At 35.6% G+C, this 13580-nt stretch overlaps 1 protein-coding gene and 1 long non-coding RNA gene across 3 annotated transcripts; both read left to right on the forward strand.

Moving 5' to 3' along the window:
• The first annotated feature begins 583 nt into the window (after nt 1-583).
• LOC110441194 (perlucin-like protein) lies at nt 584-7968 on the forward strand. The gene is made up of 5 exons (XM_021484300.1): nt 584-662; nt 1052-1136; nt 1656-1759; nt 7459-7546; nt 7763-7968. Exons 2-5 carry the CDS (start codon nt 1079-1081, stop codon nt 7966-7968), a joined length of 456 nt encoding a protein of 151 aa, XP_021339975.1. The 5' UTR covers nt 584-662; nt 1052-1078.
• Nucleotides 7969-8305: 337 nt separating this feature from the next.
• LOC110441195 lies at nt 8306-10577 on the forward strand. 2 transcript variants are annotated; one of them, XR_002461842.1, is made up of 4 exons: nt 8306-8554; nt 8923-8999; nt 9338-9442; nt 9823-10577. It is a non-coding gene; the product is annotated as an uncharacterized LOC110441195 (long non-coding RNA). The 2 variants fall into 2 exon arrangements; XR_002461841.1 differs by lacking the exon at nt 8306-8554 and having other exon boundaries at nt 8828-8999.
• Nucleotides 10578-13580: the final 3003 nt, after the last annotated feature.

The following is a 13580-nucleotide window of genomic DNA, read 5'->3' on the forward strand; positions in this document are numbered from 1 at the left end:
GTGACCGAAGGGTTGCGGTTTCGAGTCACGGCACAGCACTGTGTTGTTTCTTTAAGCAAGATACTTTACTTCGCTTGTTCCAATCTACTCAGCTATTAAAGAGTGCGTGGTTAGGCAGTGCTAGATTTGTAGAATGCTAGCTGTGAGCGCCGAAATGGCAGCACCGGGTGCTATCCAGGAAGTTGAGAAAGATATTGGCGGGTTGCAAAGAGCTTATAACTACGGATCATAATTTGTGAACCGCTTTGAGACGACCTAGGCTATTATAAAGCGGTATATACGAACCTCGAATTATTATTATTATTAAGGGATTTCCTAGTGTTACATAATAAAGCCTGCACGCTATCCATGGCGAGGTAGCTAGAACGTCATCTTAAAAAGTGTGAATACAGGTATATTTTGGTCACGAGTTGTTTTCCTCGGGTTTACAATAAATTTACAACAAAATCAAGACAACAAACGCAATCCGATTCCCCCATTTCATGCATTTCTTCTAAATGAGATCATAAAGCTAGAGTATCATTTTGTCGTCCGCGTCACTACACACACACGATCGGTTAGTTATACAATGCATCCGTGTCAACGCTGTTGCACGAACTGTTATGTTCAGGGACTGCCAGTTATACGTTGTAGTCGGATGAAGATGGAGCTTGGCTCAAACTGGAAGTATTGTCTAAATATATCTACATAAGTATAACCATAATTTTATAAAAAACAGAATGAAGAAAAATATGAAGTACATTTAAAAAGTGTGACATGACATCATCTTATTCGTATGCTGTTAAGGCAGGAATAAACAGAACGTAATACTTTTAATTCGTCGAGTGTTGAAGAAATATGGAAAATGAATAGTCGATCGAGGATAAATATAATGCGATTAGCTGTAATTGAGCTTGTTGCAAGTAAGCAATGTATGTTTGTGATAACTGAAATGAATTCATTCTATATGCGAATGTGTATAAAATTATTCATATTTTATTTAAAAGACAAGATATATTTACATGTTTATATGAAATGAAAATTCGATTATGTTTTCTCTTCTTGTTTGTAGAAAAAGAAGGTAACAATTCCTACCGAAATGTTTATTCTATTCGGTGTGCTCCCTCTACTACTGCGTCTGGTGATTATCTCAAGTGGTGAGTGCGGCTCTTCCAGATACTTTGTAACGAGCAGAGACAGAAACACGAATGCTGCAAATCCGTTTCTACCGAGTAACATACATAAGGAGAGTAATATAACACGAGTTTATACCTTTGTTCACTAAATATTTGAAAAAGCGAGCAGCAAAAAAGGGTATATCGGTATATACTGACATTGAAATAGGTATCTACTGTGTTAAATCGAGGTCTGATAGTGTGTAAGAAATATTGATTACTTATGAAACTAAATAGATACATGTATACCATATTTTAATCTGTTACTGATAAATCACTATCTTTAGTGAGATTACTTCGATAAACAGATTTTGATAAGGATTTGTTATAAGTTTGGAATATAACTTGATCATGTACACTTTATTAATATAACTTGTAATGTATTTTTTTTATAAATATCGGTAAAGCTTTATCTTAACTAGATAAGATATTTATTAAAATTAAACATCAAAATGTAACAGTCATTTAATATGTTATGATACATAATTCAATTTTACACAGGTGTGCAGTCACAGAATGTCACGTGTCAGCAGGGTTGGACAGGTTATGGAAGTCACTGTTACTGGTCACAACCAGGCCTAAAAAAATCATGGGAATATGCACAGGTAAAAACTATAACGAGTATGGTTAGTATCACATTTGATAACAGGAGGTATATATTTCATAATGCATATCTGTATTCAATATTTTTGATGCTGGGTACAGCATTCATTGCTGTCCTCGCCAAACCTTGGCAAATCAAAACCAAACAACAGATTTTCCTCTTCCGCGGAAGATCTTTAAATGCTGTGTTGATAATCGATTAATGGTATGATCAATGCTATAAAACGATGAAATACATATGAAAACGATCTATAAAACAAAGAAAAAATGTTAAAATTTTACAAAAAGAAGAGTTTTTTTTCAGTGAGCATTATGAACTATATCAATCTCAAATTACTACGCTTTTTGGACCGAATAATTTCTTCACAAACAAATCGAACAGCACTTTATCTCCTTCCGCGAAGATCTTTAGATAATGTGTTCATTATTTCATGATATGATCAATGCTATAATATGGTAAAATATATCTGTATAAGACAAACAAAATCAAAGAAATTATGTAAAGATCTTTCACAGTAGCGTTTTTAATCAGTGAAAGTTCCGAACTATATTTGGCTCAAATTACTACGCCTCGTATTCCAATAGTGTGTGTGTAAGAGTTTCTTCCCCTTTCCATCATTGCGTAGTTTCATGCTCGCGATTGGTTAAACGACTGTTTGATAACTGTCCTTGATAAAGTAGGCTTCGTGTTTTCTTTGTATCAATGGAAAGTCTCCAAGTGAAAGAAAATCCTCGTTACAGAATGTAGACTTATGCTTAAGAAGCCGTCAGCAGCTGTGCATAACGAGTTTATAGATAGCTTCCCAATGCGACAGCAGCTGTGCCTAACGAGTTTGTAGATAGCTTCCCAATACAGTCTCTAGATAATGGCCAGATTAGTATAATGCAAGTGCTTCGTGAATATAGCATATTGAACATCAAAAATTAAAACCGTATATACATATTATTCACATTAACCAGAAACTGATTAATCATATAGGTCTTTAACCTTCGTTACACTATCGAGAGATGGAGAGATACACAAGGGACTTGCATAAGTCCGTGATAACGCGCACTGAAAATAAAACAATCTCGTTTTTATTTTTTGTAGAATTAATCATGATAATAACAAATTGTAATAATAATATCATAATTATTTATTTGTATTATCTATATAACATGTATTTATTTATTTTTATTTAATCGTAAACCCTTATATGGCTCCGTAACAATGCAGTCATTAAGGACCATAATATCAGACAAGTTTCAATTTCTGGGCTTTTGGGTCAAGGTCATCGTTACTTATTTTTATCCCCCGATTTCACCTGTCCGTTTGTCTGTCTGCATGTCTGTCACGCTTAGGTTCCGTGTAATAACTACAACAAATGTTAACCAATTTTCTTTAAACGTGGTCACAGGGTTAAATGCCTAAAGGGCTCGACAAAGTTCGATGACCACTTTCAGCGGACCCCATTTGGCGGAGTTATGACCCCGTGAATAATGAAAAACGTCATTATCTGCTGTTTCTGTTCATTAAATCTCGCAAATATTATTCGATTTTCTTCAAACTTAGTAACAGGGTTCAACTCATTAAGGGTCGGCCAAGTTTGACAACCACCTTAATTGCACTCCATTTGGCTGAGTCATTATCTGCAGTTTCCGCTTAATAACTAGCAAATATTAGGTAACGCTTTTTTTCTTCAAATGTTAATAAGCTATACATTATGTATCAACCTGACCTCAATAATGTTTACCTACAATATGTCTTGAATGTGGAGGATATAAATCCCACGAATTTGCTTGTTATACTGCTAATGGTAGCCAGTAAGGAACCTATATTGTTTTAGCAATACCTTGCTTGTTATATATATATTTACTGAAAATTATGATTAAGGGATGGGCTATTATGACCCTTACTCAACAACATGTTCTTTATTATTTACTGCCATTCTGTACAGATATACCACCTCCTTTATTCCATTATTTGAATCCTTTGTACACAGCATCCCTTAGTGCCCTCGGCACTTTGATTATATTTAAAATACTGCAACCATATTGATATTAACCAACGGATTAAGCTAGATTAACTTCCTGGAAGGAACATATTCAGTACTTTGTAAAGTTGGCCTTGTGACATTTCAATACGAACGTCGTTCTAAAGAAGCATATTTTAAGTAAAATTATTATATAAGATATTAGCGGAATTGTGTGTCAGCTTCAAGTAGTGATCAAACTTAGTACACTGTATTATCGAAGTTTTACTTTCTACACAAACAATGTACGTATTAAACGTGTCGCAACATTTTCAACACCAATAGCTTTGCAAAGGAACCCGTCGGTCTTGAAACGTTGCGACACGTATAATACGTAGTGTTTGTGTAGAAAGTAAAACTTTGATATCACATATTTCCAAATTGATTAATCTTATTGAAGGTATTAGTACACTGTGTATATCGTCCTCTCAGCTAGTGTTGTTTTCATTTTTTGACATTCATTATTATTCGACGGAAAACTTTGAACTTGCGTTTTGCTTTTAAGCACGATTAATATGTATAAAACAAGAACATTTACATGGACTTTGCTTAAGGTTTGGTAATAACCTGTTGTTTTCAAAACGAAATTATGAACCATATGTTAATTTCAGGATAATATGCAACTTGATTAATATAGGTATCAAAGAAAATAACGACAGTATGATCCAATATTGGTAATAGATCCGAACAGGCAAACGTTCGTTGGATACTCAGCATTTAAATAGATGCATAAGCAAAGACATGATAACGACAAAGGATTTTGTCAAACGTTCAGGGCAACCCGCCCCATAATTTGGACACCAGACCATCAAATTCACAGCATAGGTCTCAGAGGAAAGAAAACCCTTATTTGACAATTGCTCCACACTCACCGAGTGAGAAGTGAGCAAAAATGTTTATTGCGAACCAAAGGAACCTCCATCAGTATCTCCATCCCTTCAATTGTCACCCATCACACACAACCATAAGTATCCCGTATTCCAAAGCACTGAGAGAATGATTGGTATCGTCTCGGATGATGATACCGTTTTACGCCACTGTACTGAGGTGAGATCTAACCTACTCTGCCTGGGATACAAATGAGCTCTGATAGATCATGGATTCGACAGATACAGCACAAGGAATTGGAAAGTCTGCTGAAATACCAAGTCAGACTCAAAACTGACAGAGTGACTTTTGTGGTTACCTGCCATCCTACCATGCCACCTCTCTCGGGTATATCTAAAACACACTGAAAGAATTTGACTTCGTCCAGTAAACTCAGAAAAATCTTTCTTGAAGTACAAGTGTTGGCTTACCGCCGACAAAAATTCTTAAAGACATAGTAGTCAACGATACGTTACCAAAGTATCCCCCAATGCTACCACTGGTCGTTTCAAAACACCGCTAACATATCAAAATGCGGAATCAACAGGCAGATCACTTGTGCTACGTGCTAATTGCAGAATGTTTAGAGACCAAAACACAATTTAATCTCAGGATCAACAACGAACGCTATTCCATCAAGCAGAAACGCCCGGACCTACCAGTAGCTACACATTTTAACATGCCGAGCAAGACAAAACATACAGACTGTTCCCCATGACCACTGCAGAAGTTGTAGTGACCAGCAGCGGTTGGAAGGGAACGACACTGGACAAATAATAAATCAAAAACAATCTGCCCAATATATATAAAACAGGTTCCGGCTAGCTCTGGGGCATTGTTATCTTTACAACAAACAAGATATGGTGCTTACCAGTTTGCACCAATTTAGTTATGGACAAGATCTTATCATCTATCTTACTTTAGCTAGTTGTGTAAGAAACAAACGCTCCCATACTCCTTTGGGGACTTGTGTGGGGGTCTTTTCCTACTCTACCTTTTACTATACCCTGCTATAACACCGTTAACATATTCCATTCTGCAAACCCTTTTTATACAATTTAGATGGCCTTCTTTATCCTTATATCATTTATTTATCTTCTACTTTTACTTATTGAAAGGATGTCTGTTTCACTGTTAATACCACATATTTGAGGCGGCTCGTGTGAAGGCCCTGTGGAGATGACCGACCTCTACTCATATCTGCTTTTAATTCGTTTAAATGCACCACCTTGCAAATTATTCTTACTTAATATAAAAATATGTATCCTCTCCATTCTATGTTTTATTTAATATCTATTTTTTCTTATCATGAAACTATCATTTGAGCGAGTTTTTGTGGTCGAAAATGTCTGTGACGAGGTGTTTCGGTTGAAGACATTGTCAGTACATATTTCTACCGCACATTTTTCATCTTTGACCCCCATTCATTACCTTGTCGAGTGGGAGTGACCCAGTCCAGATTTTTAACTTACAGAGACACCCTTTTTTGCATTTTTTTTCACGCCGTTTTGACAGGAACAACAACAGTTATAGATTTTCTCACTACATTTATTCTGATTTTTTATATTAGGAAGGGACGCTGTCTTTGTGAGGAATAATTAGATAGTATGACAGAGAGTCAACAAATAAATTGGATTATAAGAGGGTGAGTGTCAGAGTTGCGAGGATGTGAAATCAGAGATTGGCTAGAGAGGGTCCATGATTGTTTGTTTTTTGTTTTAAGATAGGGGGTGAAATTAAAATGAAGTGAAATGGTTTGATACATTTTGCATTTACAATGTCGGCAGTTTGGACGTGAGATTTTGGGAGAAATAATAATCGAGAATCGGTACAGAATCTTGAGTGTGTGGTACGAGTGTGCGATATGATAAGAATTAGTTTTCAAAAGTGTGCATATATTAAAATATTGACCTGTGTACTGACTGTATAGATATGTATGAACATGTGTATGAGTGCGCCGGGGCTTCACACTTATGGGGGGAGGTATTCTTTACAAAAATTATCCTTCTGTTGAAAGCTATCCGACAGGATATGCGATAACAGCAGCACATATCACAAGTTATAACTGTTTTTTGTTTATGTACTTGATGTTGTAGTATTGTTTCATATTGAATGTTTATCACGATTATATGTTGTAGTATGTAAGTGTTCACGTTTCTGTCTTGATAAAGGGACTGATTGCCCTAAAATGTGTTTGTCTGCTCTGTCGTTATTACTTCTTTGCTTATATAGTAAGCCAAACAATATGCTACCGTGTCTATGCGTCTGAAGATATAATACAGTGACAAACGTTTGTGCTAAATGGAGTGTCTGTTTTGTCAAAAACACATTTTGATATAATATACTTACGTTATGTCAATTTTATCACTTTTACACATAAGACACAGTGCAATTACGCCAGGTTAATCGTATCTTAAACCTTTGGATCAACATACACTAGTGTATATGTTACATTTTGTTTATTGAATGTATACACAGGTGACGAAGGGAGACAATTTTATGAATCTTGACCTGTCCGGGCCTCGAACCGACGAACTACAGCACCAAATCGCATAGCCTAGGAAAATCTGCAGTTTCCACCACTAAAGCACCCCACCTTCTTTAATGTCTCCCTTCCTTGTTATTTTTTGTTATTTTCACTCATGAATATAATATTATATTAATTTATTAATATGAACATGCTTGGTGTTGTACCGATATATCTCTCGTCATTGAGATAATATCAGGTATCGGTCAATTAGCTATAACACAAGTCGCCTAGTTTATTAAACTGTTCACTGTTGAAGAAATCATTTAATACAATGGTATTTTTTATGTTTAAGACCATTTGTCAAAGCCATGAAAGCAACCTCGTCAAAGTAGAAACCTTGGAAGAAAATTTGTGGCTGAAAACATTCGCGACGTTATCAGGTATTAAATATTACCATAAAACAATCAAATTTATACTAGTCATGATCCCGTTATAGCTTGAATTAGTTTTTTGTACTGTTTTACTTCATGAAGAAATTGTTCAAGTACTTTGTTGTACCTCTTGAATCAGATTCATCAGTAGATTTCGTAATAAACACATTGTCATATTTCTTGCCGATTTATTTCCACGTGTATGGATTTTGATATGTTGAAAAGATTATCCTTGGATTGGAGCAAATGACCGCGAGAAAGAAGGTGACTGGAGATGGATCTCGGACAACTCTACAGTGGAATTCTCAGACTGGGGACGCGCTGAGCCGTCTAATACCGGTGGTAACGAACATTGTGCTCAAATAATAACTCAATGGAATGACCAGGTCTGCACCATGCCATATGGAATCATTTGCGAGAAAGAAGGTTAGTTAATAGCCGTAATCATATACGAAACAAAACAAACTGACAATCATTCTAAACTTGATAAATCTGTTATGTAACAACTATCTGTATCGAATGATATACACATACTTCAGAGGTTTTGAAATTGTTTTCGATATTTTTATTTTCATTATGATATTAACATGCTACTGATAAGCAAAATCAATACTTTGCTCCTAGACAAAGCATTACTATTAGAAGTAACAACACATACAATATGATTTCGGGACTTGGTGCTATCTATGGTCGGTGGTGTTGGCCTTGTCCTTGAATAATGATAATGTTTGTGAATAAATACCAACAGTGTAAGATCACACAGATGTATCATGTAGCGATACAAGTGTGTTTAATGTTGTTGTTTTGTACGTCCTTTTGATGTTCATGTGAATGTGATGTGACCTGTCCTGAGCGTGAAGCCTCCATGTAAAGTGTATGTCACGTCTTGTATACAATGTGAATGTAAAAGTATGTTGTTACATGTCAAACCTGTTTTGTCATGAGACATGTGACGTTTACATGGTGAGAGGGGTGTGTGAGAAATGTCGGATCTTAACTCACGGTATCAGAAATCAGGTGAGATGAATCAGCGTCCATTATGACCCTTATGTTTTGACAGGTGGTATGATGAACAGACAAGGAAAGGTAAGCGTTATTCTGATGTAACAAGTTCTGTATATGGAATTATAGGTATATATATATTCGAATCATGTTCATTTCATAAATTAGTTCATTTAAAGAAAAGCAATATAAGTATAAAATATATAAATATAAATAATCTACTCCTAGACAAAGCATTACTATTGTCACGTCTAGCATACAAATGTGAATGTAAATTATGATGTTACATGTCAAACCTGTTTTGCCATATGGCATCTGACATAGTCCCGGTGAGAGGGGTTTGTGAGAAATGTCATACCTTAACTCGTGGTATCAGAAAGCAGGTGTCGGTACCAGATGAATCAGCGTCCATAACGAGTCTTATGTCTTTACTGGTTGTTAACTGAACAGACAAGCAAAGGTAAGCGTTATTCTAACGTAAACAGTTCTGTATATTGAATTATAGGTATATATATATATGACATTTCGTTCCTTCCTTATTTCGCGTTATCCGGAACAATAAGTATCGTCCCGTCGCCTTCGTGTCATTAAGGGCGAATTTCGTCGTCTGCATTTCTTCTTATTTTTGTTCTTTCACCTTTGTGTTTTGAGAGGCGATGGAATGAAACTACGATAGATATCATCACTTTGTCACGCAAGGACGATAATTAGCCTGCCTACGCCCTCGCGTTTAGCCATAATTGAATGTACTAGTTTGTGACCTTTATGTTACTCAGTTCCTGATGTTTGTTTTGGTAGGATGGAGATACTGGTGACTAATTACGGTTGTTTGATAACCCGAGTCCCGCTTGATTGAAATACTATTCCTACCAAGAGGACTTGCAAAGAGATATCAGTAGCAAGGTAAAAGATTTCATCTAAAGTGCTTTCATTCACAGAAGTCGATATTACTTACGTTCACTACGCTATGTGCTATCGAATACATGTACCAGGTATTATATACATACTTCGACATGAAAAGCATCAATAAGACAAATACATTTGATCAACGCTAACACTTTTAATGGTTATGACTATCTTCCTGTGGTAACGTTTAATGTCTAGGTTACTGCTGCAATAAATTGTCGGTAATACTGTCAATTGCTGGTTTCATATCGTGTGTCTATACATATTCACGTTTGAATATTTACTATTCAATTTGGAAAAAAATATGCATTTATTATTAGCGAAAAATTGACGTTACAGTATCCTGTTTATTTTTAACATGCACTTTTTTATTTCAGAAATCACGAAAAGTTCAGTGGATTAGAAGAGTTGGATGTGCTTTATCTACAGGGATCTAAACTGCCTGCTAAAAAACACCGATAGCAGCGAGTGTACTATTTAACTACAGATTGTCTGTTTTGTGTGCTATGAACCATATTGTCCGCCAGTTACCAGACATGACGACATTTTGCAGATTATTTGGAATTGTTTATATGATAAACCTCCGAAACTTATATTGACTGTGGCCTCACTGGTAGTCGTCCTCGAGGAGGGAAAATTGGCTTGCTTAACTGTCCTTCGAAACAACGGTCACAAACCAACCTTTCATGTTTTCTTCAGATTGTTTATTTTGCAAATATTTCACGGTCAATATATAATATTCAAATGCATTTTTGTATACTTATTAGTTGTCATAAAGGTATACTATATATATACATTTATATATAATACATACTAGTCATCTATTCGCGCCGGTTCAGTGAAAACTCGAGACTACTCTGCACTTGCCTTTGAACACAGGTTTCCGGAGACTCCGGTTTTTCCTGGGCGGCGGTTTTAGTCGATGACAGTGTACAGAGATAATTAAGACTAGGTAACTCACAAAGGGAGTTACACCCCTGTCTGATTAAGACGATGTAGGCTGTATAACCTCAGAAATGTGTTATCAGATTTGCATTTCATATTAAACCTCAGAAATGTGTTGTTACATGCTGAATGCAATTAACATAGTTTATAGAATAAATTGGACACGTCAGTGAATGCAGCTGATATATATTTGTTGTTTTGAGTGCTATTTTAGTGGGGAAAAGATGCATATATTTTAAATAACAAGTAATTTCTTTTAAAAAGAGTATTTCTTAAAAAAGATGTTTGAGTCGTAAAGATTTACATATATTTTCAACAAATTCATTTTAAGATTATGCACTCCTTGGGTTAAAACAGACCCAATCTATAGTCCTTATTACTGACTCACATTCAATATGACTATAAATACAGAGTGCATGTTTGTTCCAAACCATTGATATTGTTAATGACTGCCAGATTACAACTGGAGTCATTTGCTTACAATCCTATTTTGAGACATTTATTTCTAATTAAAGTGGATGCTACATATTATCCACTTGTGAACGTGTAAAAAAGAATTTCATTATACTTAAAGAGCCGGGCGAACATTATGTTCATATATTATGCATATTTGTATGCAAATGATATAACGGAAAAGAAAAATGATACAATCTTCATTGAGTAAACCCCTGACTCCCTGGAAAAAGAATTTTGGTGCTTACAAAAATATGGTGAATAAAAGATAAAAGCAGCAAATTAAGCAATGAATATAAAAATCTGTCAAATTCAAATCCAAATTGTTTTATCAATGTATGGCATATATAGGAGGATGCAGTACATCATATATAAACATATATATTTAAGTCGCAGTAGATGGGAAACGATAATATATGATTTTCTTGATGATGTGTTGACGACTCGACCAAGCTAATTTCAAAAGTCGAAGGTCGATAGCAGAAATATGCCACCAACTATTTCAGGTGTCAGCGTTTCAGTTGATAAACGGAATGGAATTTAGAGACGTATAATTGTTTGTGGAAAGGTTCGCCTAGTGATCTCGGTAAGCTGTTTGTGGTTAAAATAATAATGAACGTACCTCCACTTGAAGAGTTCACAAAGCATCCAATACTTATTAGGGTGGTATATATTATTATTTCAATGTACACATCAGTACTTATTAACCCTTGGAGAAAAAATCCAGGTATCTGATTGGTTAAAAACTACAGTGTACCAAACCGCATTCGTAAATCTCAGGGGGTATACGAAAATCTCAGGGGGTATACGGTCATGTCACGTGTTTCTCAGCTGTAATAAGGTGAAATCACGTGATTTTACAAGGGGTATACGGGTCAGGTCTCTTTGTATATTGCGGCCGGGCATCGGGAGACAACTCGCATTCGTCGTCTGCTTCGCTATTTCCAAAATGGCAAAACGTTTCGCTTCGTATACTGATGAGGAAATACTCGCAAAAGGGCTAACTATGTGCCACAAAACACACAAAAGTCGAACAGACGAGCAGCAAACATGCGGAGTATGTATTTAAAAGAAAAGAATCAGGAAGAATTACAGTTCGAGGAATTTGATAAAACGAAACTAAATGAGGTAGGCCTACTGTGCCTATAATTTTTCTTTGTTTTTATTACTGTATAAAAGACTCAAAGGGGTAATAAATTCGTTACACGGATTTTTGGCAGGGTATACGGGATGGTATGACCCTAAAGGATTTCGTATTTCCTTCGGCCTATCGGCCTCAGGAAATACGAAACCCTTTAGGGTCATATCATTCCGTATACCCTGCCAAAAATCCGTGTAACTAATAATAGCTATGATTCCCATTTATTATTCACATTGTATTAACCAACTAACGATACTCTAAGACGGACGATGTCCGGATCTTTGGCGAGGTACGAACAAATAAGATATATCGCCGAGGTACGGGCAAATAGAATGTATCATGATGAGCAGCTCGCTAACCACTGCGTGCATGCGTATTTGTTATAAGCTTTCGTACAGAGGTGCTGGATAAAGTACATATATGTGCAGCACATATCAATGCGTACGTTCTTAAGCTGAAACAATCTTTTGGTCACATATTGCTCTATAACATTAATAGTATATAGCATTGACACATACAACTATGATGGAAGAGCCGGACAAAATGAATTTGATTTTTTTAAAATCTTTGTGTACCATGATACATCTTTCATTGGTACACGATGGTATGAAAAATATACCATTGTGTATCACGGTTAGTACAAATGATATGAGGGGAAAGCTGTTGTCAAACCTTTGCTTTTGTTTGTTTTTTTGTACCAATGCAGTTGCCGAAAAGAGCCATGGCACAAAAACATATGAAACCGCCTCTGAAATGAGAATAAAAAACATAATTAACACAAAACTCCTATGGGCTCGATGTAGGGACCAATTGATTTAATACAATGTACAATTAAAGGATAAAAAGATTACTATTTTTATACTATACTATTTTGCATTTTATTTTGGATTATAAAATGATTCTTTATAAGCATCAATACCAAAATGGAATACAGTAGAAATATCGAAAGTAAACAAACTTCCTTTTTACCCTATGTAAGAAAGCCAAGTTAGGACCAAAGCATTCGCAGAAATGTAACAAACTCTTTCATCAGAAGTTATTAACGCATTCCGATTGTTGTTTTGGCATTGTCATTAGGTATTTTATTTGCGATGGTCATTTCTGGTCACGGTGTCTGATAACGGCATTCCGAGGCTTTCATATGTTCTGTACCAATCTTTCTGTACCATTTTTAAGGGTTTAGAATGACATGAAAGCAACAAGCTTTTATATCTTTGTGTACCATATCTCAGTCCAGAATTAAATGAAAGTGATGAGCTTTCATATCATTTTGCCGGGTTTTGTCTGCTGTGAGTACATATTCATGTAAAAGTATATGAGATTTAAAAAAAAATATCTTTTTGTACCACGGTGTGGTTGACAAAGACATTATCATTCATATCTTTGTGTGCCACGGTTCACTTTTATGTGGTACACAATGATATGAAATATCAATTTATTTTGTCCGGCTCCTGTCGACCATCGTATAAAACACACAGGAAAGGAAGTTTTGTACAGTTATGTTAAAGCCTTAATAAAATATAACGAGCAGCAAATACAGATGGATATGCAAGGTGTACACCACCAGTTTGTTTGTTAAATAGGAAGTTACACGAT

Source organism: Mizuhopecten yessoensis, unplaced genomic scaffold (genome assembly GCF_002113885.1).
Source record: "Mizuhopecten yessoensis strain PY_sf001 unplaced genomic scaffold, ASM211388v2 scaffold715693, whole genome shotgun sequence".
Taxonomy (NCBI): Eukaryota; Metazoa; Mollusca; class Bivalvia; order Pectinida; family Pectinidae; genus Mizuhopecten; species Mizuhopecten yessoensis.

What these genes read in the sequence shown, in the direction of transcription:
- LOC110441194 (XM_021484300.1), top strand. Translation starts at nt 1,079, where the DNA reads ATGTTTATTCTATTCGGTGTGCTCCCTCTACTACTGCGTCTGGTGATT. An exon ending in TCTGGTGATTATCTCAAGTG is followed by an intron (nt 1,137 to 1,655) that starts GTGAGTGCGGCT and finishes AATTTTACACAG; the next exon opens with GTGTGCAGTCACAGAATGTC. An exon ending in AATCATGGGAATATGCACAG is followed by an intron (nt 1,760 to 7,458) that starts GTAAAAACTATA and finishes TTTATGTTTAAG; the next exon opens with ACCATTTGTCAAAGCCATGA.